The 19,906-nt window shown below is 41.6% G+C and overlaps 1 protein-coding gene across 1 annotated transcript in view; it reads right to left on the minus strand.

Moving 5' to 3' along the window:
* Positions 1-15,715, minus strand: part of NECAB1 (N-terminal EF-hand calcium binding protein 1) — a 225,192-nt gene extending 209,477 nt beyond the window's left edge. The window contains exons 1-2 of the mRNA XM_006884598.1: positions 15,503-15,715; positions 5,503-5,527 (exon numbers count right to left, since the gene is read on the minus strand). Of these exons, the coding sequence (XP_006884660.1) occupies positions 5,503-5,527; positions 15,503-15,601 (124 nt within the window). The 5' untranslated portion in view covers positions 15,602-15,715. The remainder of the gene's footprint in view (positions 1-5,502; positions 5,528-15,502) is intronic.
* Positions 15,716-19,906: the final 4,191 nt, after the last annotated feature.

The raw sequence follows: 19,906 nt of genomic DNA on the forward strand, positions 1-19,906 counted from the left end.
AGATATAACTGTGTTTCTTTTTCAGTTTTCAAGGCCCAATTTTTGGTTAAACACTCCTTCCGAATTGATTTACAAATACTTATCGCACAATTATGACGTGACAGGTGTTCTACTCTCCACTGGGTCTCATGGAATGCACTATAGGCACCTTCTCTGACCACACAGATTCACAGTCCGCTGGACTGGACTAAAGCTGGACAGGATTTGTAACTATCTCTCAAAGGTCGCTGTTTTGAATTGGGATAAAAAACTCATCCATGCAAAACTCCATATTTCCGGATCAAGGATGGTAGTGGAATCACAAATCTAATGAATGCCAATGAATTGTACACATGAAAAATGATTAAAGAGTAAATGTTTTTTATATATAAATGCACGCACACACATACACACACAGAGGAAAACTGTGCATATATATGTAGACATGTCTATACAATTTTTTTTTAATGGTGGCAGATCTTAGCAAGTACAAACCAACTGAAACAAATCTGATGAAACATTAGAAATCATTTTTTTTCTTGTTTCTAAAGTTAAAAAGAATGTTTTTTGCAAGTTTTAGAAATGCCCAAATATCATTTCCATTTTTATTCAACCTGCATATAAGTACGCTTTCTTAAGAGTTTTTTGCATTTCTAAATTTAATTCTGGTCTTTCTAGACCAAAATCCTTGTGTTTCTCTAGAGTAATCTTATTTTGAAGTCTATCTTTACATTTAGGATCCCAGCCTATGATTTAAAAACAACCCAAAAAACGTTTTAAAGCCAACTCTTTAGACCACGATTATTATAGCTAATCACTAATCATGTTTTCATTTTCTCCATTTCTTTAGCAGTTTCTCTCCCATGTCAGACAGATTCCAAAACCTAAATTTGAACTCTGGCAAGATAACTATCATAGTGCTTATCACCTCTCATTCCCCTTATTATTCCATCACTAATTACGCTGTCCACAAGGGACTCGATTATATGAGGGCCTGTTACTAAGAGATCAAGTATATGTAACAGCTGCTTATTTGCAAATACAGAATGTGACGAGCACATAGCACAGAAGGACGCTTACATTTTTGTGCCAGTGTCTTCTCATTTACATTAGATTATCCACCATCCTTTTTCCTTTTTCAATTCTGCATGCATGATAAATAGCCTTATTTCCCCCTAAACTCCACTGAAATAGAAATGACTGTAATGATGAAAATAGTAGCAAAATGAGCATATATTAAGTTCTTACTGTGTACTAGGCATTGCTCTAGGGACTAAACACATTTTATCTCATTTATTGTTCAAGATTCTACAATATACATGGTTGCTGTTACTGTGTGCCATCTAACATGAACTAACACCTAGCTGATACTCCAGTGGGTTTTCAGAAGTTGTTTCAGAAGCTAAATTGCCCATCTTTCTCCCTCCCAGGAAGTCGCTGGTGGATTTGAACCATTTGCCTTTCAATGGGCAATGTAAGACAAAGATTCTCACCATAGGGCCAATTGGCAGGACCATGATAAGGAAAAGAGATTGAGGTGGTTAACAATTACAGCTTGCTTGGCTCCACATCTACAGTCTTGTTACCAGCAGTCAGGATATCAAAATACAAATTGCACTGGGGAAGTCTGCTGTCAGGGACCTCTCCAGAGTGCTGAGCAATGATGTCAGTCTAGAGACTAAGGTGCACCTGATCCAGGCCATGATCTTCGCAATTAAATGCTATGCATCAGAGAACTGGACAATGACTAAGGATGACAGAAGAAGAATTGATGTCTTTGAGTTGTGGTGCTGGAGAAGAGTAATGAACATACCATGGACTGCCAAGAGAACAAATAGGTCTGTCTTAGAAAGGGGGAAACCAAGTTTCTCCTTGGAGGCTAGGATTCTGAAGCTCTGTCTCACATATTTTAGGCATGTGGCTAAGAGGGACTAATCCTTGGAAAAGGACATCATACATGAAAGGGTGGAGGGACAGTGCAGGAAAGGACAACTCCCAATGAGGCAGACTGACCTAATAACTGGGGTAGTGGGATTAAGTGTGTTGAGGTCAGTGAGACTGGTTTAGTACAGGGCAGGCTTCACAGCTTTTGTGCATAGGTTCGCAATGAGTCACAAGTGATTCAATGGCACCTAATAATAATAGCAACGAGGTAGACAGCTCTGTTTTATAAGGGAGAAAGTAGATGATACATAGTGCAAGTCACTTACCTAAAGCACAGAGCTGTAGGCCTGCCTAACTGCAAACTTCCCCTACTTCACATTGAGCACAAGACAAAAGAGGAAGGATGAAAGAGAGGCAGAGGGAAGAGAAAACAGACAGAAGGGAGATGGATAATAGAATGTCTTACCTTCAGTCAATTTTGATTGATTAAGTGAGCATCTAACACTTGCCATGCAGTGTGTGCTCATAAGACACATTTCCTAGAGAGGCCAGCTGGCTTTAGGGTACTAGACTCTCCAGCAAAGAGCTGCAATCCTCCACCACAGGGTTCCACCATAAAGGCAGAGGGGTGACAAGCTCTAGCCAGGGGAAGAGAGGAGGGTTTCACAAACGAAGGGTGGAAAGGTCACACTGGGCAGAGGTGAAAACAGAGGTAACACCGCAGAAGCATGGAGGAAGGATGTAGAGGTGGATGCATGGGGAAGATTGTGGAAGATAATAGCACAGGAGTAGGTAGCTTTGACAGTATGTTAAGAGCTAAAATTAGGAAAAGGAGTACATAGGGAAGAGACCTCATAGGCAAAGAAATACAGGACTGATGAGAAATCCAGGGGCTCATGAGGCTGCCAGTGCTGCACAGCATGTGAAGGCATCATCAGCCAGTAAGTCTTGTGAACTGATTTATCAGGTGCTTTTAAAAAACAACTATGGATATAAATCTCCAGAAACTCTATGAACAGTGCTCAGGCCTTTCGTTCATAGGGTCACTATGAGTCGTCTATAACTCAACGGCACCAAACAACATAACAACAATGATATAGAGAGAGTTATGTTGGCCTAGTGGACAGAAAGTTATGCTACCAAGCCCAAGGTGGGTGATTTTAACCTGCCCCCTCAGGCCTGGTTCAAATTGTTTTTGGTCAAACATTCTTCTAGGTGGTATAGCACTGGTCTGTGCATTGCTGTACAGAGGTAACTCGTGGTTGCTGTGATGCTGAACATTGATACACTGATGTGCCAAATGTGATAATGGTTGCCCAGGGTGGACAGTGTTTGCTGGAGCCTCCCGATTAAAACAAGCCTGGAAGCAGGAGTGGCATCCACTTCCAAAATGGCTTGCCTCCGGAAACTCTGAACAGTGCTCAGGCCTTTTATTCACTGGGTCACTATGAGTCGTCTATGACTCGATGGCACCTAACAACAACAACAACATGTATATAAAGGTCCCCTGATGGTGAGGTGGTGAAAGCACTCTGTTGCTAATCTAAAGGTCAGTATCATACTCATCAGAGAGAGATATGGTCGTTTGCTTCCTTAAAGGTTTATAGACCTGGAAACCCCAGGGAGCAGTTTGGAGATTATGTGTTGTTCTGCTAACTGACAGCTGGGCAGTCTGAATGCACTAGTGGCTCCACTGCAGAAAGATGAACCGTCTCTTCCGGGAAAGGTCTACAGCCTCAGGGATCTCCTGGCAGATTGCTATGATTCAGAATCGTAAGGCAGTGGGTTTGTCTTTTCATAATGTCATTATCAGTCAGAATCAACTCGAAGGCAACAGGTTATAGTTTGTAATGAAGTCCCTGGCTCATGCAAATGGCAATGCATCCAGCTACTTACAGAAAGGTTCATTTAGAAGCATCTTAAAAAGAAAGGCCTCGTGACTGATGCCACCAAAACCTGCTGCTGAAAATCCTCTGGAGCACATTTCCACTCTGACACACATGATGCTGTCAATTTGATGGCAGTTTTTGAGATGTATTACAGCAATGGGCCACCAGGAAAGCAATTTTGATGGAAAATAACAGAAAAGAGTGACAGACATAAAGACAATAGCAACTTCCTAAATTGGAGCCTTGGCATCCCAGGAAGTGTGGAGCAGCCTGAGAAAAACAAGGCCTTGGGGGGGAAAAAATGAAGCATTTTTTTAGCCGGAGACGAAAGGTTACATGAAAGGTTAATAGCATAGACACTGATAGGCTATTCAACTGTGCATGTGGTGTTACTGGGGCTGGGTATCATAGCGTATTATTACGAGTTGGGTTGTTAATCAAAAGGACAGTAGTTTGATTCCATCAGCCACTCTACAGGAGCCACTTACAAGCAGACACTTTATGTAAAGATTTACAGTGCTGGAACCCAGTGGATGACTGCCATGAGTAGAAATCGACTTCACAGCTATGAGATTTGGGTTTCCTTGAGGGAGCGGGGTATCAGGGACAGGACCACTGGGTAGGCGCAAGAAGAATGACAACATCACTAGACTTGCTAGAAAGTTAATAAAGTGTGTCATGTGAAAAGAGAAGCCCTCTTGATTAATAACATATAAATCACAACAAATAGACACAATTAAATATTATTAGAACTCAGGACATTATTTTTCTTGCTCCTTAGGGTACTATTTCTTGTTGTGAAAGGGTAAAAAGTATTAGTCAGCTTTTCTTCATCTGGCTACTAAATGGATAACTAGATGGCTATGCCTACTTTAAGCTGTCTGATCTGAACTCTGACTTATCTCTACAAATAGACACGAAAAGGGATTGTAAGAAAGAGAAAGGATCTACTGTATCCTAGAGAGTCAAATAATTCTTGTCAAGAATATACTACTTATATCATAGCAGCTATAAAAACATAATAAGCTCTGATTTGGTATTCTATGAAACAAGACTTCTGGTAGAACAAAAGAAATCAAAAGATACTGCTGAAGACTGCACTTAGATGTCACATAAACTCTCGTTTTTAACACAGCAATGTTTCCCTTCTGACTTGCCACCTCTCCATCTCTGTATTAATACTCTCAGTGTCCACACTTTGAATGGACTATGGGGTAGAGCCAAGTCTGGCAATGCACACTTCAGGCATCCTTCTTAGAATGCAGAAGCAGCCCCACGAAGGCCATTGTGGAAAGTCTAGACTTTGATGTAACTCAGAACTCGGTTCAAGTTTCAGCTCTATATCTTATAACTCTAAGGAATAATGTATAGTACTTGACCTCAGCAAATACAATTTTTATTACTTAAAACATAAAAAGAATGAGCCAGAGCCCAAATAAGAAAGAAATCTTAATTTAATGACTTAATTTCTATTTTTCAGTCAAATGTAAATCCTCATATCATGAATATCTGAAACCATTTACTTGCCGAAATCTTAATTTAATGACTTAATTTCTATTTTTCAGTCAAATGTAAATCCTCATATCATGAATATCTGAAACCATTGATTTGCCTACAACTGCCACTGGTACCAGACATTCATATATGATGTGTCAGTTTATTGGGCTTATCTCCTTCCATAGTATTCACTGTACAGTAGTGTGAATGGTAAGATTTTAATAAATAGTAAACTGTGAATTTTTTTCCTTACCATTTTTGTCTGCTCTCCTCAGTATCTGGAAAGGAAAAAAGGGGAAAGAAATTTTATTGCTGTTTTAAAAAATATTTACAGAACCATTATAATAACAAAAAAACCAACTATTATTGAATAAAACCATTTTAAATTTTAAATAAAAGTTTATCAATTGATATTTTTATTAGAAAAACAAAAAAAATCAAATTCCCATCAACAGGTAAAAGGATAAAAACCTACAGTGTATAAATACAATGGAACACTCCTGAGATATAAGAAATAAACTCGTGGTACATATAACATGGATGGATCTCAAAATAATTACACCAAGTGAAAACCAGAGACACAAGAGAGAATCTACTGTATGAGTCCTTTTTTATAAAGTTGACAGGAAAGAAACTAAGTCATATAGGTAGACAGTAAGTTGAGAACAATCTAGGCATGAGGCAGGACTAGAAAGAATGGATTATAAATATGTCATGAGGAAATGTTTGGAAGTGGCAAATACATTTATTATCTTAACTGTACTAATGGCTTGATAGGCTATAATATTTCAAAACTACACTGTGTGGTTCAAAATTGGGAAGGGCATACGCCAGGGATGTGTCCTGTCTCCATACCTTTCCAATCTGTATGCAGAACAGATTATTCAGGTGACTGGTCTCTATTAGGAAAAATGTGGCATCAGGATTGGTGGAAGATCTATCAACAATCTGCGTTATGCAGATGATACAACCCTGCTTGCTAAAACTGAGGAGAACCTGAAGCACTTGCTGCAGAGGGTCAAGGACTGCAGCCTTCAATATGGATTGAGGCTCAATGTCAAGAAGACAAAGATTCTCACCACTGGACCAATTGGCAGCATCAGGATGGATGGTGAAGAGATTGAGATTGTTAACAACTTTAGTCGGCTTAGCTCCACAGTCAACACTCTTGGCACCAGCAGCCAGGAAATTAAAAGACATATTGTAATGGGAAAGTCTTCTGTTAGGGATCTCTCCAAATTACTGAAGAGCAATGGTGTCTCTATGGAGACTAAGGTGCACCTGATACAGGCCATGGTCTTTGCTATCACTTGTTATGCATCAGAGAGTTGGACAATGTAGGGAGGATAGAAGGAGAATTGATGCCTTTGAGCTGTGGTGCTGGAGAAGTGTTGAGGGTACCACTGACTGCTAGGAAAACAAACAGATTCATCCTGGAGAGGGTTAAACCAGGTGGCTCCTTGGAGGCAAGGATTCTGAGGCTTCATCTGACATACTTTGGATATGTTGTAAGGAGGGACTGGACCTTGGAGAGGGACATCATGCTTGGTAGGGTGGAGGGACAGCGCAGGAGGGGAAGGCCCTCTATGAGGTGGATTGGTTCAGTTACTGGGGTAATTGGGATGGGTGTATCAGAGACAATGCGATCGGCACAGGACAGAGCAGAGGTTAGGGCTGTTGTACATAGGGTCGCTATGAGTCACAAGCAACTCGACAGCACATAGCAACAACATTCAAATTTATACTTAATAATGTACAGTTTCGTGTAAGTCAGTTGTACCTCAAAGAAGCTTGGGGGAAAAGAGAAACTAAGTGTTCGTGATATCTTTTTAAAAAACAAAAGCAAACCCTGTCATAGAGACAGTAACGACTCACAGTGACTCTCTGTCATGTTTCCAGAGACTTCTCGTGGTGGGGTCCATTGCAAGTTACGCTGCCAACCCAAAGGCTGTACTTCTCTGGCAGTTCAGATCCACATAAAGCCTTTGGTTTAGTGTAACTCCCTAAGCACTACACCACCAGAACTCCCTGATATTGTAAATCCATTTAATGCTGACTACTGTTTAGTAATGATTTTAAATTTCTTCTGGAAAACCAATTTTTTCCTCCAACCTCAGTCCATCACCAGATAGAGGATTCTGGCTTGGCAAACAGACAGGCACAACCCCCTGCCACAGGGGCTATGCAGGCACGAGCACTCCTCAGGCGTGAGCACTCCTCAGGCGTGAGCACACTGGGGACAATGAATTACAGGCCATGGTTTTATATGAGCTACTGGCAGGTGCACGTTCCTTTCTGCTGCCTTTGAACCTAAGGAGATGCTCAGTCATTTTGTTAATATATGGAACTCGAAAATAAGCAACACTCAGAAAAAGAGTCAAACAGAGACTTAACAATTTATTGCCATCAAGTTAGAATCAACTCATAGCTGATCCTTCAGCAGGTTTTCAGAGGCTAGTAAATTGCACAGGAGAAGACTGATCATCTTTCTCCCACAGAGCGGCTTATGGCTTCAAACTACATGCCTTTGGGTTAGGAAAACAACTCCTTCAACACTAGGCCACCAGCCTCTCTGAGGCCCTGAACAAGTCAGCCTGACCCAACTAACTCAGACTTTTTGCTTTAAGAGACAATACACTGCCATTTTTTAAATCCTAAACACAGTTGGAGGGTTTTTGTTGGTTTTCTTCCTGTTACCTAAAATCAAATTAGCTTGTATGTTGACTACATACTTATGTTAGAAAATCCAGATAATAAAAAACCCTCAAATTCATTGATTGTTACTGAGTTGGAACCAACTAATAACTGCCCCCCTGGCAGGTTTCTGAGGCTGTAAACTACATGACAGGGGGTCAAGCTTATTTCTGCCGCGAACTTGCTGGTGGGTTCAAACCCACCAGCTTTTGGGTTTATAGCATGACTCCCTACAGATTGTGCCACCTGAGGTCCCTATGTAACATACAGGTATGCTGTATATAAGACTTTCAGGTGGGATGATGACAAAGCACCTGGTTACTAAATACAATTTCACTGGTTCAAACGCATTGGTGATTCAAAATAATCAGCTGCTCTGTGAGAGCAAATAGCTAGTGATCTACTTATGTAAAAGGTTCCAGCACAGAAAACCTGCCCCACTCGACTCTGTCCTATAAAGCCACTATGAGTTGAAATCTACTTGCCTACACACAACAACATTTTATTTATATCAGGTATTGCCTTCTGCTGGAAGTTTCCTCTATCATATTGTAAAGACCAATTTCAGTCATTTAGAAGGAAGACTTGAGAATTATCTTTTTCTGGGAAACCTGAAGCTATGGCTAAATAACCAGTTAGTCTTCTATTTGTAAAGAGTTCTGGCATTCGGTCCAAAGGAAACGCCACTGCTGATCCAAAGGCCACACCTCTCTGGTAGTTTGAAGCCACCAGTGGCTCCGAGGAGAAAGATGACTAATCTCTTAGGCAGTTCATAGCCTGTGAAAACCCACGGGAGGGGCACCGATGAGTCAAGTTCTGACCCAGTGGCAAGGAAAGAGGGAGACTTTTTTTTTTTTATTCAACTTTTTTATTATTATTATTCATTTTAATGAAAATTTACAGAGACTTTGGATTTCCATTCATTCATTGTCGCACTTTTCTCCCTGTCTACCCCTCCCCCCAAATTCGCTCTTCTCTTTGAAAAGTAAAAGAAAAATTCTTTCATTGTTATACAATCCCTCCCCCCAAGTCCACTCCACTATGCAGCCTTTGTTCTGGACTCCTGTCATGACAATAATACCTAATCATATATCCCTTTTAAACAGTTCTCTCTCTCTCATCAGTTTCAATGCAATATACAAAATTTATCCCATATTTCTCAGTCTCCCCCGAACCCCAATGTCAGTCCTATTTTACAACAGTGGCACTATGCAGTATTTGTCCTTTTGGGACTGAGATATTTCACTCAGCATAATATCCTCCAGGGTCAACTTTTATCTCTAAATTGTCCCTTCTGGGTGACCAGCTAGAAGCTTGAATGAGTACTCTCATTTCCAAAGCTGTCTGTTTTACTGCCTTCCATGCAATGGGTTCAAGTGCATCAAAGATGATGAGGATGGCACAGGACAGGATAGGGTTCAGGTCACAGCGCCTCTATCAGCAGTACTGGACTCGACAGGGCCTTACAACAACTGTAAGTAACATTATCCTTTTCCTTCTGCTGACTTGACAGGGTGAGGGATAGATTAGTCATTCTTATACTGTGCTTTGTTATTAAATATCAATATTTTTACTCAAATAATCTCACACACAGAACCTTTCCAGCAACCTATCTATTATGCTGACTTCTTTGACTGAGAAATATGTCCCCAAATTTTTTTTAAAAATACTAAATGTTAAGCAATCATTGCCAGAAGACTGCTTTCATCGTTACAACTGAATGAGACACAAATTCTTTTTATTCAACAGAGGCAATTTCTAATGGTGCTTTTGGGATCCATCTCACCATTATAATTTGCTTCTGCCCCCTCCTCTTGCACCTTGAATACAAGCTGAGATTTGGGGAAATGCAAAAAGCAGCCTATTTCTTACCTCTGATCTACTCCAAGAGTCTATTTCATGCTCTATTGTGTTCTCATCAGTTCAAAGTGCCTAGAATGGCTTCTGGAGAGGAATAACCACACCCCAAAGATCTAAACCCTAGGACTTCTGGATTTCATTTCATAAAGAACAATCATAAATAGGATTCAGCCTCTTGAAGATGAAATTAAGCTAGTAGCTTTTGATATTCAGACAGTTCTTTGTAATTAAATGTGAACAGAATTGTCTCTGCTGCAAATTATGCCCCCGAGCCCAAAGACTAAAAAAATGTACTGCAGATAAGAACTGAGTTTCTGATGTTATGTTATGCAGTAATCTGGGTCAGTTAATTGCCCTGATTGCCAGCATGAGGTGGATGATAAATATGGTATTATGTAAGTATAATGGGCAAACTAAAGTGTAAAGTCAGGAATTAGTGTTTTAGTTTAATTTAGGGATTAGCATATCAAATTCTTTATCTCAGAAAGATACTATTGAATACTTTATCTAAAACTCCTCATTCCCAAATTATTGAAGGAGGTGTTGAAATGCATCTTTTCTTATTTTTTTCATGGTATAACAAGTAAACATAATAATAGACATTTCTTATTATTAATAACTACCATCTGTTAAGTGTCTCCTACCCTACACCATGTGGATTCACAATCAATACCTTGGTAGCAACAGTTTAGAAATCAAAAGATGTATTGCATTGGGGAAATCTGTCAAGGACCTCTTTAAAGTGCTCAAGATCAAGGATGTCAGCTGAAAAATTAAAGAGTCTCTGACCCAAAACATGGCATTTTTATTGCTTTCTATGTGTGCAAAAGTTGTACAATGAGTAAGAGATTGAGGAAAATTGCTGTCTTTGGATAGTAGTGCTGGTGAGGAGTACTGAACATACCATGGTCCGCCAAAACGAACAAAGAAAAAGCTGTGTTGGAAAAAGTGCAGCCAGGGTGCTCCTTAGAGGCAAAGATGGCCAAACTTCATTTCATATATTTGGGGTGTGTTGTCAGGAGGGGCCAGGTCTTAGGAAAATACACCGTTCTGGGGAAAGTAGGTGGTCAGAGAAATAGAGGAAGGCTCTCACTCAAGACGATGGATTGACTGTGACTCCAACAACAGACACATCAGAGGTGGTGAGGACGGCCCAGGTCACGGTTCAAATCTCATATTCACAGAGTCGCTATGAGTCCTAGCTGACTCGAGGGCACATAACAAGAGCAACATGCCCTATATGTGAAAACAGTGCTTAAAGTATGACAAGGAAGATCCATCCCATTGCTATCAGGTTAATTCATTGGTACCTTTTGACTGCTTCCTAGGTTTCCAAGCTGTAATCTTTATAGATGAAGATTATCACACCTTTCAAGAGGGGCTGGTTGATTGGAACCACTGGGCTTTCTGACAGCAGTTGAGTGCTTTCTGTTGGTTTCTCAAACTAGCTGAGTGAAATTAGTCTTGCCAATTAGAGTTGACACTAATGGGTTAACTACCATTCTCTCAGATGGGCTTGTGGATGTGAGCTGTTGAGCTGGCCTCTCTTACGATGACTCCATACACGACGGGATGAAATACTGCCCAGTCCATTGTCATCCCCACCTTTGTTAGAGGCAGAGAACTCCCGCTGTTTGGTTTTCTTTGGCTGGTTTTCAGAAGCACAGCATCAGGCCTTTCTTCCGAGCCCATCTTGACCTAGAAGCTCTACTCAAACTGCTGAGCATCATGGAAACATTATATCCTTTCCATGACAGCAGGTGGCAGTTACACAACAGAAAGTGCATTATTTAGGAAAATAAAAATTCTACCCTTTGACTTTTCTGAAATAATCAACTAGGCAAAAGGGAATACCTTGTGTCCAAGGGCCACTTCAGTGTGCAAAAGTCACCTCTCTGTCTCCCCACCTTCAGTCCCCACTTTTAGCTCAACAATGAAGTGGTACAAAGGCACGTCTCTTTACCTCAAAGTTAAAAATCAAAGACCAAGTGCTAGAAAGGAGAGTAGCAGGGGATGGAGTTGCAACCAGCTTCCTTTGGGATTTACCTTCCTCTGAAGAGAAATGAAAGTTTCTTTTTCTCTCTCTGCACAAGAACAGTGTTGACTAATGGTTCAAAAGAGGGTCTATAAGATACATGCTCTATTGTTGTAAATTGGGGCTTACTCTCTGATCTAGAATGCAACAACCTGGCCAAAGATTGTGCAATGGTGTGAAAGAGAACATGGTTGTCATGCTCCTGGTCTTTCAGTGGACCTCACACTAGACCCACGTCAGCGCTTTCCCCTGGACTGGAGATGACCTCTATGCAGTCTTCAATTGGTCCCTGCACTAGGTTTTCAAGGCTCTGCTAGATACAAATGTTTATACTGACGTCTATAAATTTTAAGAAAGAAAGTAATATCATTTATATCCAAAAAAGAACCATCTTTGTCATTTGTGAATTTAGATACTGTTATTTATGCATTCAACAAGGAACACTATTGTAACAATAATAGTCTAAATTTTTATGGTTCTTTTTCTTCTTCTCTGTCTCCTATCCTATTGAATCTCATTTAATATTCACAACACTCTTTCTAAGATTCATACTGATTATTTCTGATTTAGAGTTAGGAAGATGAAGCAAAAACATCAACAGTTGTGGGGAATCTCTGATATTCTCGTTAAAAAAATCTCTCTTGTTTCTAAAGAACTAAACAGGTCTAGTCATGTCATTATGTAATATCCTCAAAAGCAGTTGAAATAATTTCTTGGAAGATAAATTATTCCAAATGCACTAAAATGTAAACATCTGAAATAAAAATTTTATTTACATTTTGAAATTATTCTATATGATCAAGAAGCCCACAATTAATTATATTTCTGTTTTATTTTGGAATAGAAAAAGCAAATATCATTGTTTGCACAGAATTAAAAACAATCCTTAACAGTACTAGTAGGAGATCTTAAAACTAATCAAATAAAATGATGAATTTATATTTTACATTTCCTTTTGCTAAAGGCAACATGATCTAGAGATAAATAATTCTAAAAAAATCTCTAAATAACCAATTCTTTTATATGTCACATGTTCACCAGAGTGTTAAGATTTCTGCAAAACATCTCAAGGAAAAGTGTAAACAAAAATCTCTTCTACTTGAGACAAAATCCAGAGGCAGTTCTTTTTCTAGACTCTAGCATTTTACTGGTAAACAAGCATGTCAACACCTCTCCTGTGAAATCTGTTTTATATTTTTATTTTTAAATGTATAGACATAACAGCAAGAAGGCAGCTGTACTCAGAGACTACAAGTTTCCTCTAGGATAAGGACCTAAATATTATTTGTTTACAAAAATAGGAAACAAGCAGGCATATTTAATAATAAAGGAGTTTTGAACATATTTTTCTCTCTTTTATTTTAAAACAATGGTTTGAGCCCTTGAAGCAAGGTTGGTGTGTGCATGTCTGGGAGGCCAATGTTTTTACTTACACAGTTTCAATCCATTCACCTCTGTCCCAGGCTTGTTAAAGACTTTTAAAAAATCAGTCATGGGGTGACTTAGCAAGCACTGGCTATCCTGGGAGAACAGACTGAAGACTAGTTCAGAATGATGGAGGCTCCTGTTGTGCTCTATAAATCAACTTAAGCGAAGCTGAACTCTGAGCCACACAATTAACAAGATTTCCAGGGACCTTGAATCCCTCTTGTCCGGAAGGCTTCCTAGCACAGCTAGAGCGCTTCTTCCCCTCTCCAAAGTCAGTTCTTCAAGCGCTTCATGGTCCTAAATTATAGGACTTGGAGGAACAGATTAATCGGTTAAACAATTATTGTTGATATTGTTGTTGTCATGTGCCATCAAGTCAACTACAACTTATATCAACAAGATCTGAACCATGCTCTACCTTGTACCATCCTCACAATCTCTTGTAATACTTGAGCCCATTGTTACAGTCACTGTGTCAATCGATATTCTTTAGTGTCTTCCTCTTTCTCCGAACCTCTACCTTTGGAAATACAATGTCTTTTTTCTGACAACAGACTCTTTATGACATGATCAAACTATAAGAGTAAAAATTTCACCATCCTTCCCTAAGTCAACACTGTAACTCAAAGGTATCCATTCTTCTGTCATCTTTATTCACTGTCCAACTTTCAGATGGATAGCACTGATTAATTTTATCTGGTTGACCCAGCAGCAGTGATGAATGCTTATAAAGAATAACTGCTTGAACAGTCCTATCGAGAAGGAATAAGAATCAGATTTCTGTTTTGGTGGGAAGAATATGGCCATCAGGAAATGACTGGATTCCAGATTAGAACAGCATAGAATTGGGATGGGGTAGGTTGGGGAGGCTGCAGGGAGACATAGGGGTGGTCAAGATAATTTTTTGTAAACTAGCTTAAATTATTAATAAGAGTTATCTCCCAATTTTGATTTAAAAAACCAAGTCTATCAAACTGTCAGGAAGGCTTCTAGCCTCACTTCTGTTATCTTCATTACCTTTGCTTTGATGATGATAATTTGCTTTCTCTGTATTTTCTCTATTTCCACAAAGAAAATGTGTCTGGCCCATGCCCTGTCTCCCATTCTTGTTGATTTTAATAAGAAATGATAACTTCGAGAAGGATAAAGAAAATAGCACTTAGCCCTCCTCCACACCCTTTGCCCATTTTTTCATCATGCCTAAACCAAGAAGCTGGAATTGTCTCCACTGAGCCAGAGGCAAGAGCAGGGCTAGCGTGTATGAGTGAGTGATGAGTGAGGGGCTTGGAGAGCCAGAACCTCCTCGGCAGGCAACATGAGGAAAGGAAAACCTGGGAACTCAAAGGCAAAGGAAAGAGAACTGGGCAATAGGGTGGAAAAAAACACCCCACAGAGTAGCCAAACAACAGACAAAGAGAGGAAGGGAAAATGAGCAATAAAATACAAAGAAAAAGTCTATAAAGATAAAAACCACAGCATGCAAGCAGGGGGAAAAAATAGTAGAGGAGAAAAGACCATTGTGTGGAGAAATGGAGGCTTCAATACCAAATGCTAGGTGTAGGACCACAGACAGACACTGAGCCCAACAGCTGGAACTGATGAAGATGATAACTGTAATTACAACTTGGAAAGGTGCAGGGAAGAACAGCAGGAGGGAGAAGGAAAAATATAAAGTGTTACCGAAAAGAAAATCATCATGAAAGAGATCTTGGTCGAGACTGTAAAGCGGGAAAAAAATGTGCAAAGTAATTGTTTTCTGGGGGAGCTGAGCGGGATGCGGAGGGTCATAGCAAGCTCTGCCGCTTCCCCTGTTGCCTGAGAGCAGCCTGGAGGCCAGCATCTGCAAACAGGCGCATGACAGACAGTAGAGACAATGCCTTTCTCCCCCTGGCCCTTTTTAAAACAACCTATCCAGCCAAATGGAGATCGTGTTATTTACAACCTAGTCTCTATCGAAACCTAGGTTGTTGGTTAATGTAACTTTTGGAATTTCCTTAAGTCCCGAGCTGCACGTCTGCCGGAAGCGTTTTCACAAGTGGAGTGGCAATCTACCTCTAAATTTACCTTGTTTGGTTTAGTGGGTCTATGTTGGGGCGGAGGATGGTCTCACTGACACTCTAGGGGCAAAACTCCAGTTGGAGAGAGACGTACCCCCACTCACCCACACCCGCACACTCGGCCGAACAGGTGAGGATGCCAGAGACCCACCAAAGGAACTCCATCCAGCTCTACTTACGTCGAGGAAGATCGACATGCCCTTGGACAGCTGCAGCGCGGAGCTGAGCTCCTCGGAGGAGTTGTTGGAAGAGGGCGACGTCTCCTGGGAGTCCTCCATCCTGGCAGCCCCGCCGGCCAGCGGCAGGAGCGGGCAGGGAGGACGCGCGGGCTCGGGCACAGGCGCGGCCTCAGCTGTGCTGGCAGCGCCGAGCCCCGCGCGCGCCCAGGCTCGGGCTCCGAGTGGGTGTTTCGCCGGCGCGCGCCTCCCTCCGCGCGGCTCGGGCTCCGCTCCCTCCCGGCCCCGCGCGCCCACCCGCGCCGACTCTCGCCGCCCCCTTCTCTGGGCTGGCGGCGCCGCATCCGTCTCCCCTAGTCCCTGCACTAGGCAATGCGCTGCTCTGTGCACTGGGGACAGGGCTCAGCCTGGCCCTGGGGCAAGGTGCTGAGCACCGCGAAGATGACCCCAAGCCCCTTCTGACTCCAGACGGACCCACGTGTGGATATAGAAAGGGGGCGCTTCGACAAAGAACATGGAAGACAAATGAACAACCACCCCTCAAGTAAGGACAGCTGAGTTCTTCCCCCAGGTGGAAAGCATCATGTTGTTGCTATGCGGAGTTGGAACAGTTCCTAGCTGGCCTTCCAGCACGTTTTCAGAGGCAATAAATCCCATGGGTGAAGAGTTGCATTGGCAACCCAAAGGTGAACAGTTCGAATCCACCAGCTGCTCCATTGGAGCAGTCTGTTCTCTGGCCCATTGTTTTCTTGTGGAGCAGCTGTTGGATCTGAACTGGGGGCTTTTGGGTTGTTGGCTCAATTCCTTACCACTAAACTACCATCATAAAAATCTAGAAAGCTTGAAGGTCTTTTCTTTCCCCACCTAGGCCTGTGTTACCAGTCTTCCTTGAAATCTCTTCATAGATACTGCAGGGCAATGAGGGACCAGGTTTAGTGGAGGGTTGAAGTGCTTGTGGGTTTGGAGCCTGTCAAACCAAGATTTGAAGCTTGCCTGTCTTATGTCTTTATTATACGATGTAGCAAGCTCATGCTTCTTTAAGCCTCAAATTTCCTCTTGTGGAAAATGGCCACACGGAGGAATTTACTTCAAAGGAGTCTAAGGCTTAAATGTGAGGATGCTACTGACAAAGATCTAATGAAGAGCAAGCAATAAAAATGTTCATTCTAGGGAAAAAATTGTTAGGCAATGTGATCTTAGAAGTCTCCAAGTAACCTCAAATTCGCAGTAAACATGCAGCCCTTGCCTTTGCTACATAGTGTTTTACAAGATCATTGCTTTTTTACTGCTGCATAGTATTCCATTGTGAGACTATACCATAATTTCCCAATCCATTCCTTTGAACTATTTACATTTTCTTGCTGTTGTGAATAATGTTGCTATGATCATAGGTATACAAATCTCTGTTTGGGTCACAGTTCTATTTTCCTTAGGGTACATTTCCAGCAGTGCAATAGCTGGGTCATATGAGATTTCTATGCTCAGCATTTTGAGGAAATGCTAAACTGCCTTCCAGAGTGGTTGTACCATTTTACGCACTGCATGAAGCCACTCTCTCCATATCCTCTCCAATATCTATCATTTGCTGTCCTGTTAAACTGCTATGAGGGCAAGGCTTTTGATCTGTTGTTCACACGGTCTCCATGAGTCTAGTCAACTCAATGGCACCTAACAGATCACAACAAAAGGGAGCAGAGTCTGATGGCATAGTCTGTTAACCCAACAGCCAAACTTGACCAGAGGTTTGAATCCACTGGCAGCTATAAGGGAGAAAGCTGGTCAGTCTCCTCCTTTTCCAATTTATACCCTCAGGAGCTCCATGGAAGATGACTATGAGTTGGAACTGACCTGGCCACAGTATGGTGAATATTAATTGAAACTATAAAAGGTGCTCTGACGGCATGGTGCCTAATAGTGCCCTGCTAACATAAAGGGTGGTGGTTCAGTTCCATCTGGAAGAAAGATGGGCAGAGTTCTCCTGTAAAGATTTCTAGCCTCTGAAACTGATGGATGGTAGCTGTGAGTTGAATGTTCTCCAAGGCATTGGATTAGACTGTCCAAGGCAGTTTGTAATTGCTGTGTGGGTGCATTACAGAGTTGGACAATATTGGAGCAGGATAAAGCAGAGAAAAGCACTTTGCCCAAAGAAAATGGCTGTGACAACTGTTGCTGTGATTCCAGAGCTCCATTTTGGATTTCTTAAGAAAAGAGAACCTGCTCTTTTTGTAAGAGAGGTCATAGGGCAAACTATGGGCACCTTAACTCCAAATCACTGATGTCCAGTTAGAATCGATTCATAACTGACCCTCCATTGAGTTTCTGAGCATTGATATCACACAAGAGGGGATTATCCCTCTGTCTCTAGCAGAGTTCCTAGTAGATTCAAAACACCAGAGAGTCATGGTCCTTGGATTGGCAGCACAATTACCAATATGCTAGGCCACCAGGGGCCCCTCTGAGCACCTTGAGGTGGGTAAAAATGCTATAGGTCTTACAAAGGGAACAATTTAAGATGAAAGGTCATATGTGAGTTGTTCTTGACTTGAATAGTGTATTCCGTAGCAAGTTGCCCACTAACCCAAAGGCTGGGCCTCTCTGGTTCAAATCCACCAGAAGATCCTCAAGAGAAAGATGTGTGATCTCATATCATGTGTTGTAAAGCTTTAGAAACCAAATGGATGGTCAACAACAGCAGTGAGTAGATTAGACTAATCTATGTGAGTAGATTAGTCTGTATTGCTGTTATTAGGTGCTGTAGTGTCTCCTAGTACACACACACACACACACACACACACACACACACACAGCCATCTCTATAAAGGACAAGGCTATGCCTGCCCTGTGCCATCCCCACAGTGGCTGCACCATAGACCGCTGTGATTCCACTGGCTGATTTTCAAAAGTAAGCCACCAGGCCTTTCAAGTTGATAGCACAAGCCAAGCTCACTGCCTGTTGGACTGCTGCTTACAACTCATTGGAGGCCCCTATTGGTTTCTGAGCCTGTAAATCTTTTTTTGGAGAAGAGTTTCATCTTTCTCTCCAGAAGAAACTGATGGATTCGAACCACTGACCTTTCTATTAACAATATAAGGCACGATGTACTTATGCTACCTTGGTTCTTTAGATAATCTATAGAGGATAGAAATAGAAGGGAGAAGAAACATTTCCAGCAGAAGGAAGAGCAGGGATGCAAGAGGAGTTTATAGCTGTCCTCTAGGAATCTCTCAAAGAAACAAAATTCCGGCCCCCATTGTAGGTGACTCAGAAGATGGCAGAGTGAAATACAAGGGTCTAGGCTCCCCAGATAATTACCGTACTACCGCTCCGGACCAGACCAGGGTTAGGTAAGTGAGATACCTAGGACGTGAATATTTATGAGACACTCACTCTGAAACTCTATCCTCCACTTGCAGGACTCTCCATAATTTCTGCAACCTCATTCACTTCCCTCAAGTCCGAGTCCTGCTGCACAGATGAGTGTTTGAAAGAAATGAACCTTGTTATCCTTACCCCTGGCATCACCTGGAGTGGGTAGAAATTTTTAAAGGTAGCCATAAATTCGCTGGCCTCTATGGTTAAAAAAAAAAAACCCAAACCCACCAAACCAAGATGGGGTCTTATTCCTTTGAATCTTCAGAGTTGTGATTGCTTCAGTAACATCAAAGACAGAAGAAGTGGTGCTTTGTACCTTCTGTGTCTAGCTCCATAAAATGCCCTGCAGCCCCTCCTTTTTCAGGGAAACATTTGTTCATGGAGCCCTTGGCTTCCGTATAAGAAATCTGACTAACAGGAACAACTATGCTCCAGACAGGCCCAGCTAAACAAGGAGGCCTGTGTGGGCACCCTGACAGACGGTCCCAACGGAGTCCAGCCTTTGCATCATCCTGCCTTCAGCAACAGACTTGTGACTGAAGGAGCCTGCAGATAATGCAGCCCCCACTCGGGAAGACATCCCCAGACATTTGAGTTGTCTCAGCTTCATCTACAGACACCAGAGACAGGCCATCAGTGCTGTGAATTGAGGAACGTGGTTCAACAGTTGCTGTTTTACACAAATATGTTTTGTAGCCGTTCATAACCAAAATACAAAGCTTAAAACAACAACAATAAACCCAAACACTGATGCCTGGGCTTCCTCCCCTGAGATCCATTTTTAATCAGCGTGAGAAGAGCCCTGGGCATCAGCACGTTTTCTTGTTGAAAGTTCCCCACGTGATCCTGATGTACAACCAGGATTAAGAATCATGAGCTCATCTGTACTGCACATACAAAAGTACAATAGACTATGAGAAGCTAGGTCTTCCTAAATTGAAGACCTTTGGATTCCAGAGGCAGGACTCTGGACTCAATTATTAGGTAGTGAATTAAAGAGACATTAGACTTAATTAGAGGAGTTATTGATTGGA

The sequence above is a fragment of the Elephantulus edwardii genome, unplaced genomic scaffold (assembly GCF_000299155.1).
Source record: "Elephantulus edwardii isolate Elephantulus edwardi_28Jun2011 unplaced genomic scaffold, EleEdw1.0 scaffold00036, whole genome shotgun sequence".
Classification (NCBI taxonomy): Eukaryota; Metazoa; Chordata; class Mammalia; order Macroscelidea; family Macroscelididae; genus Elephantulus; species Elephantulus edwardii.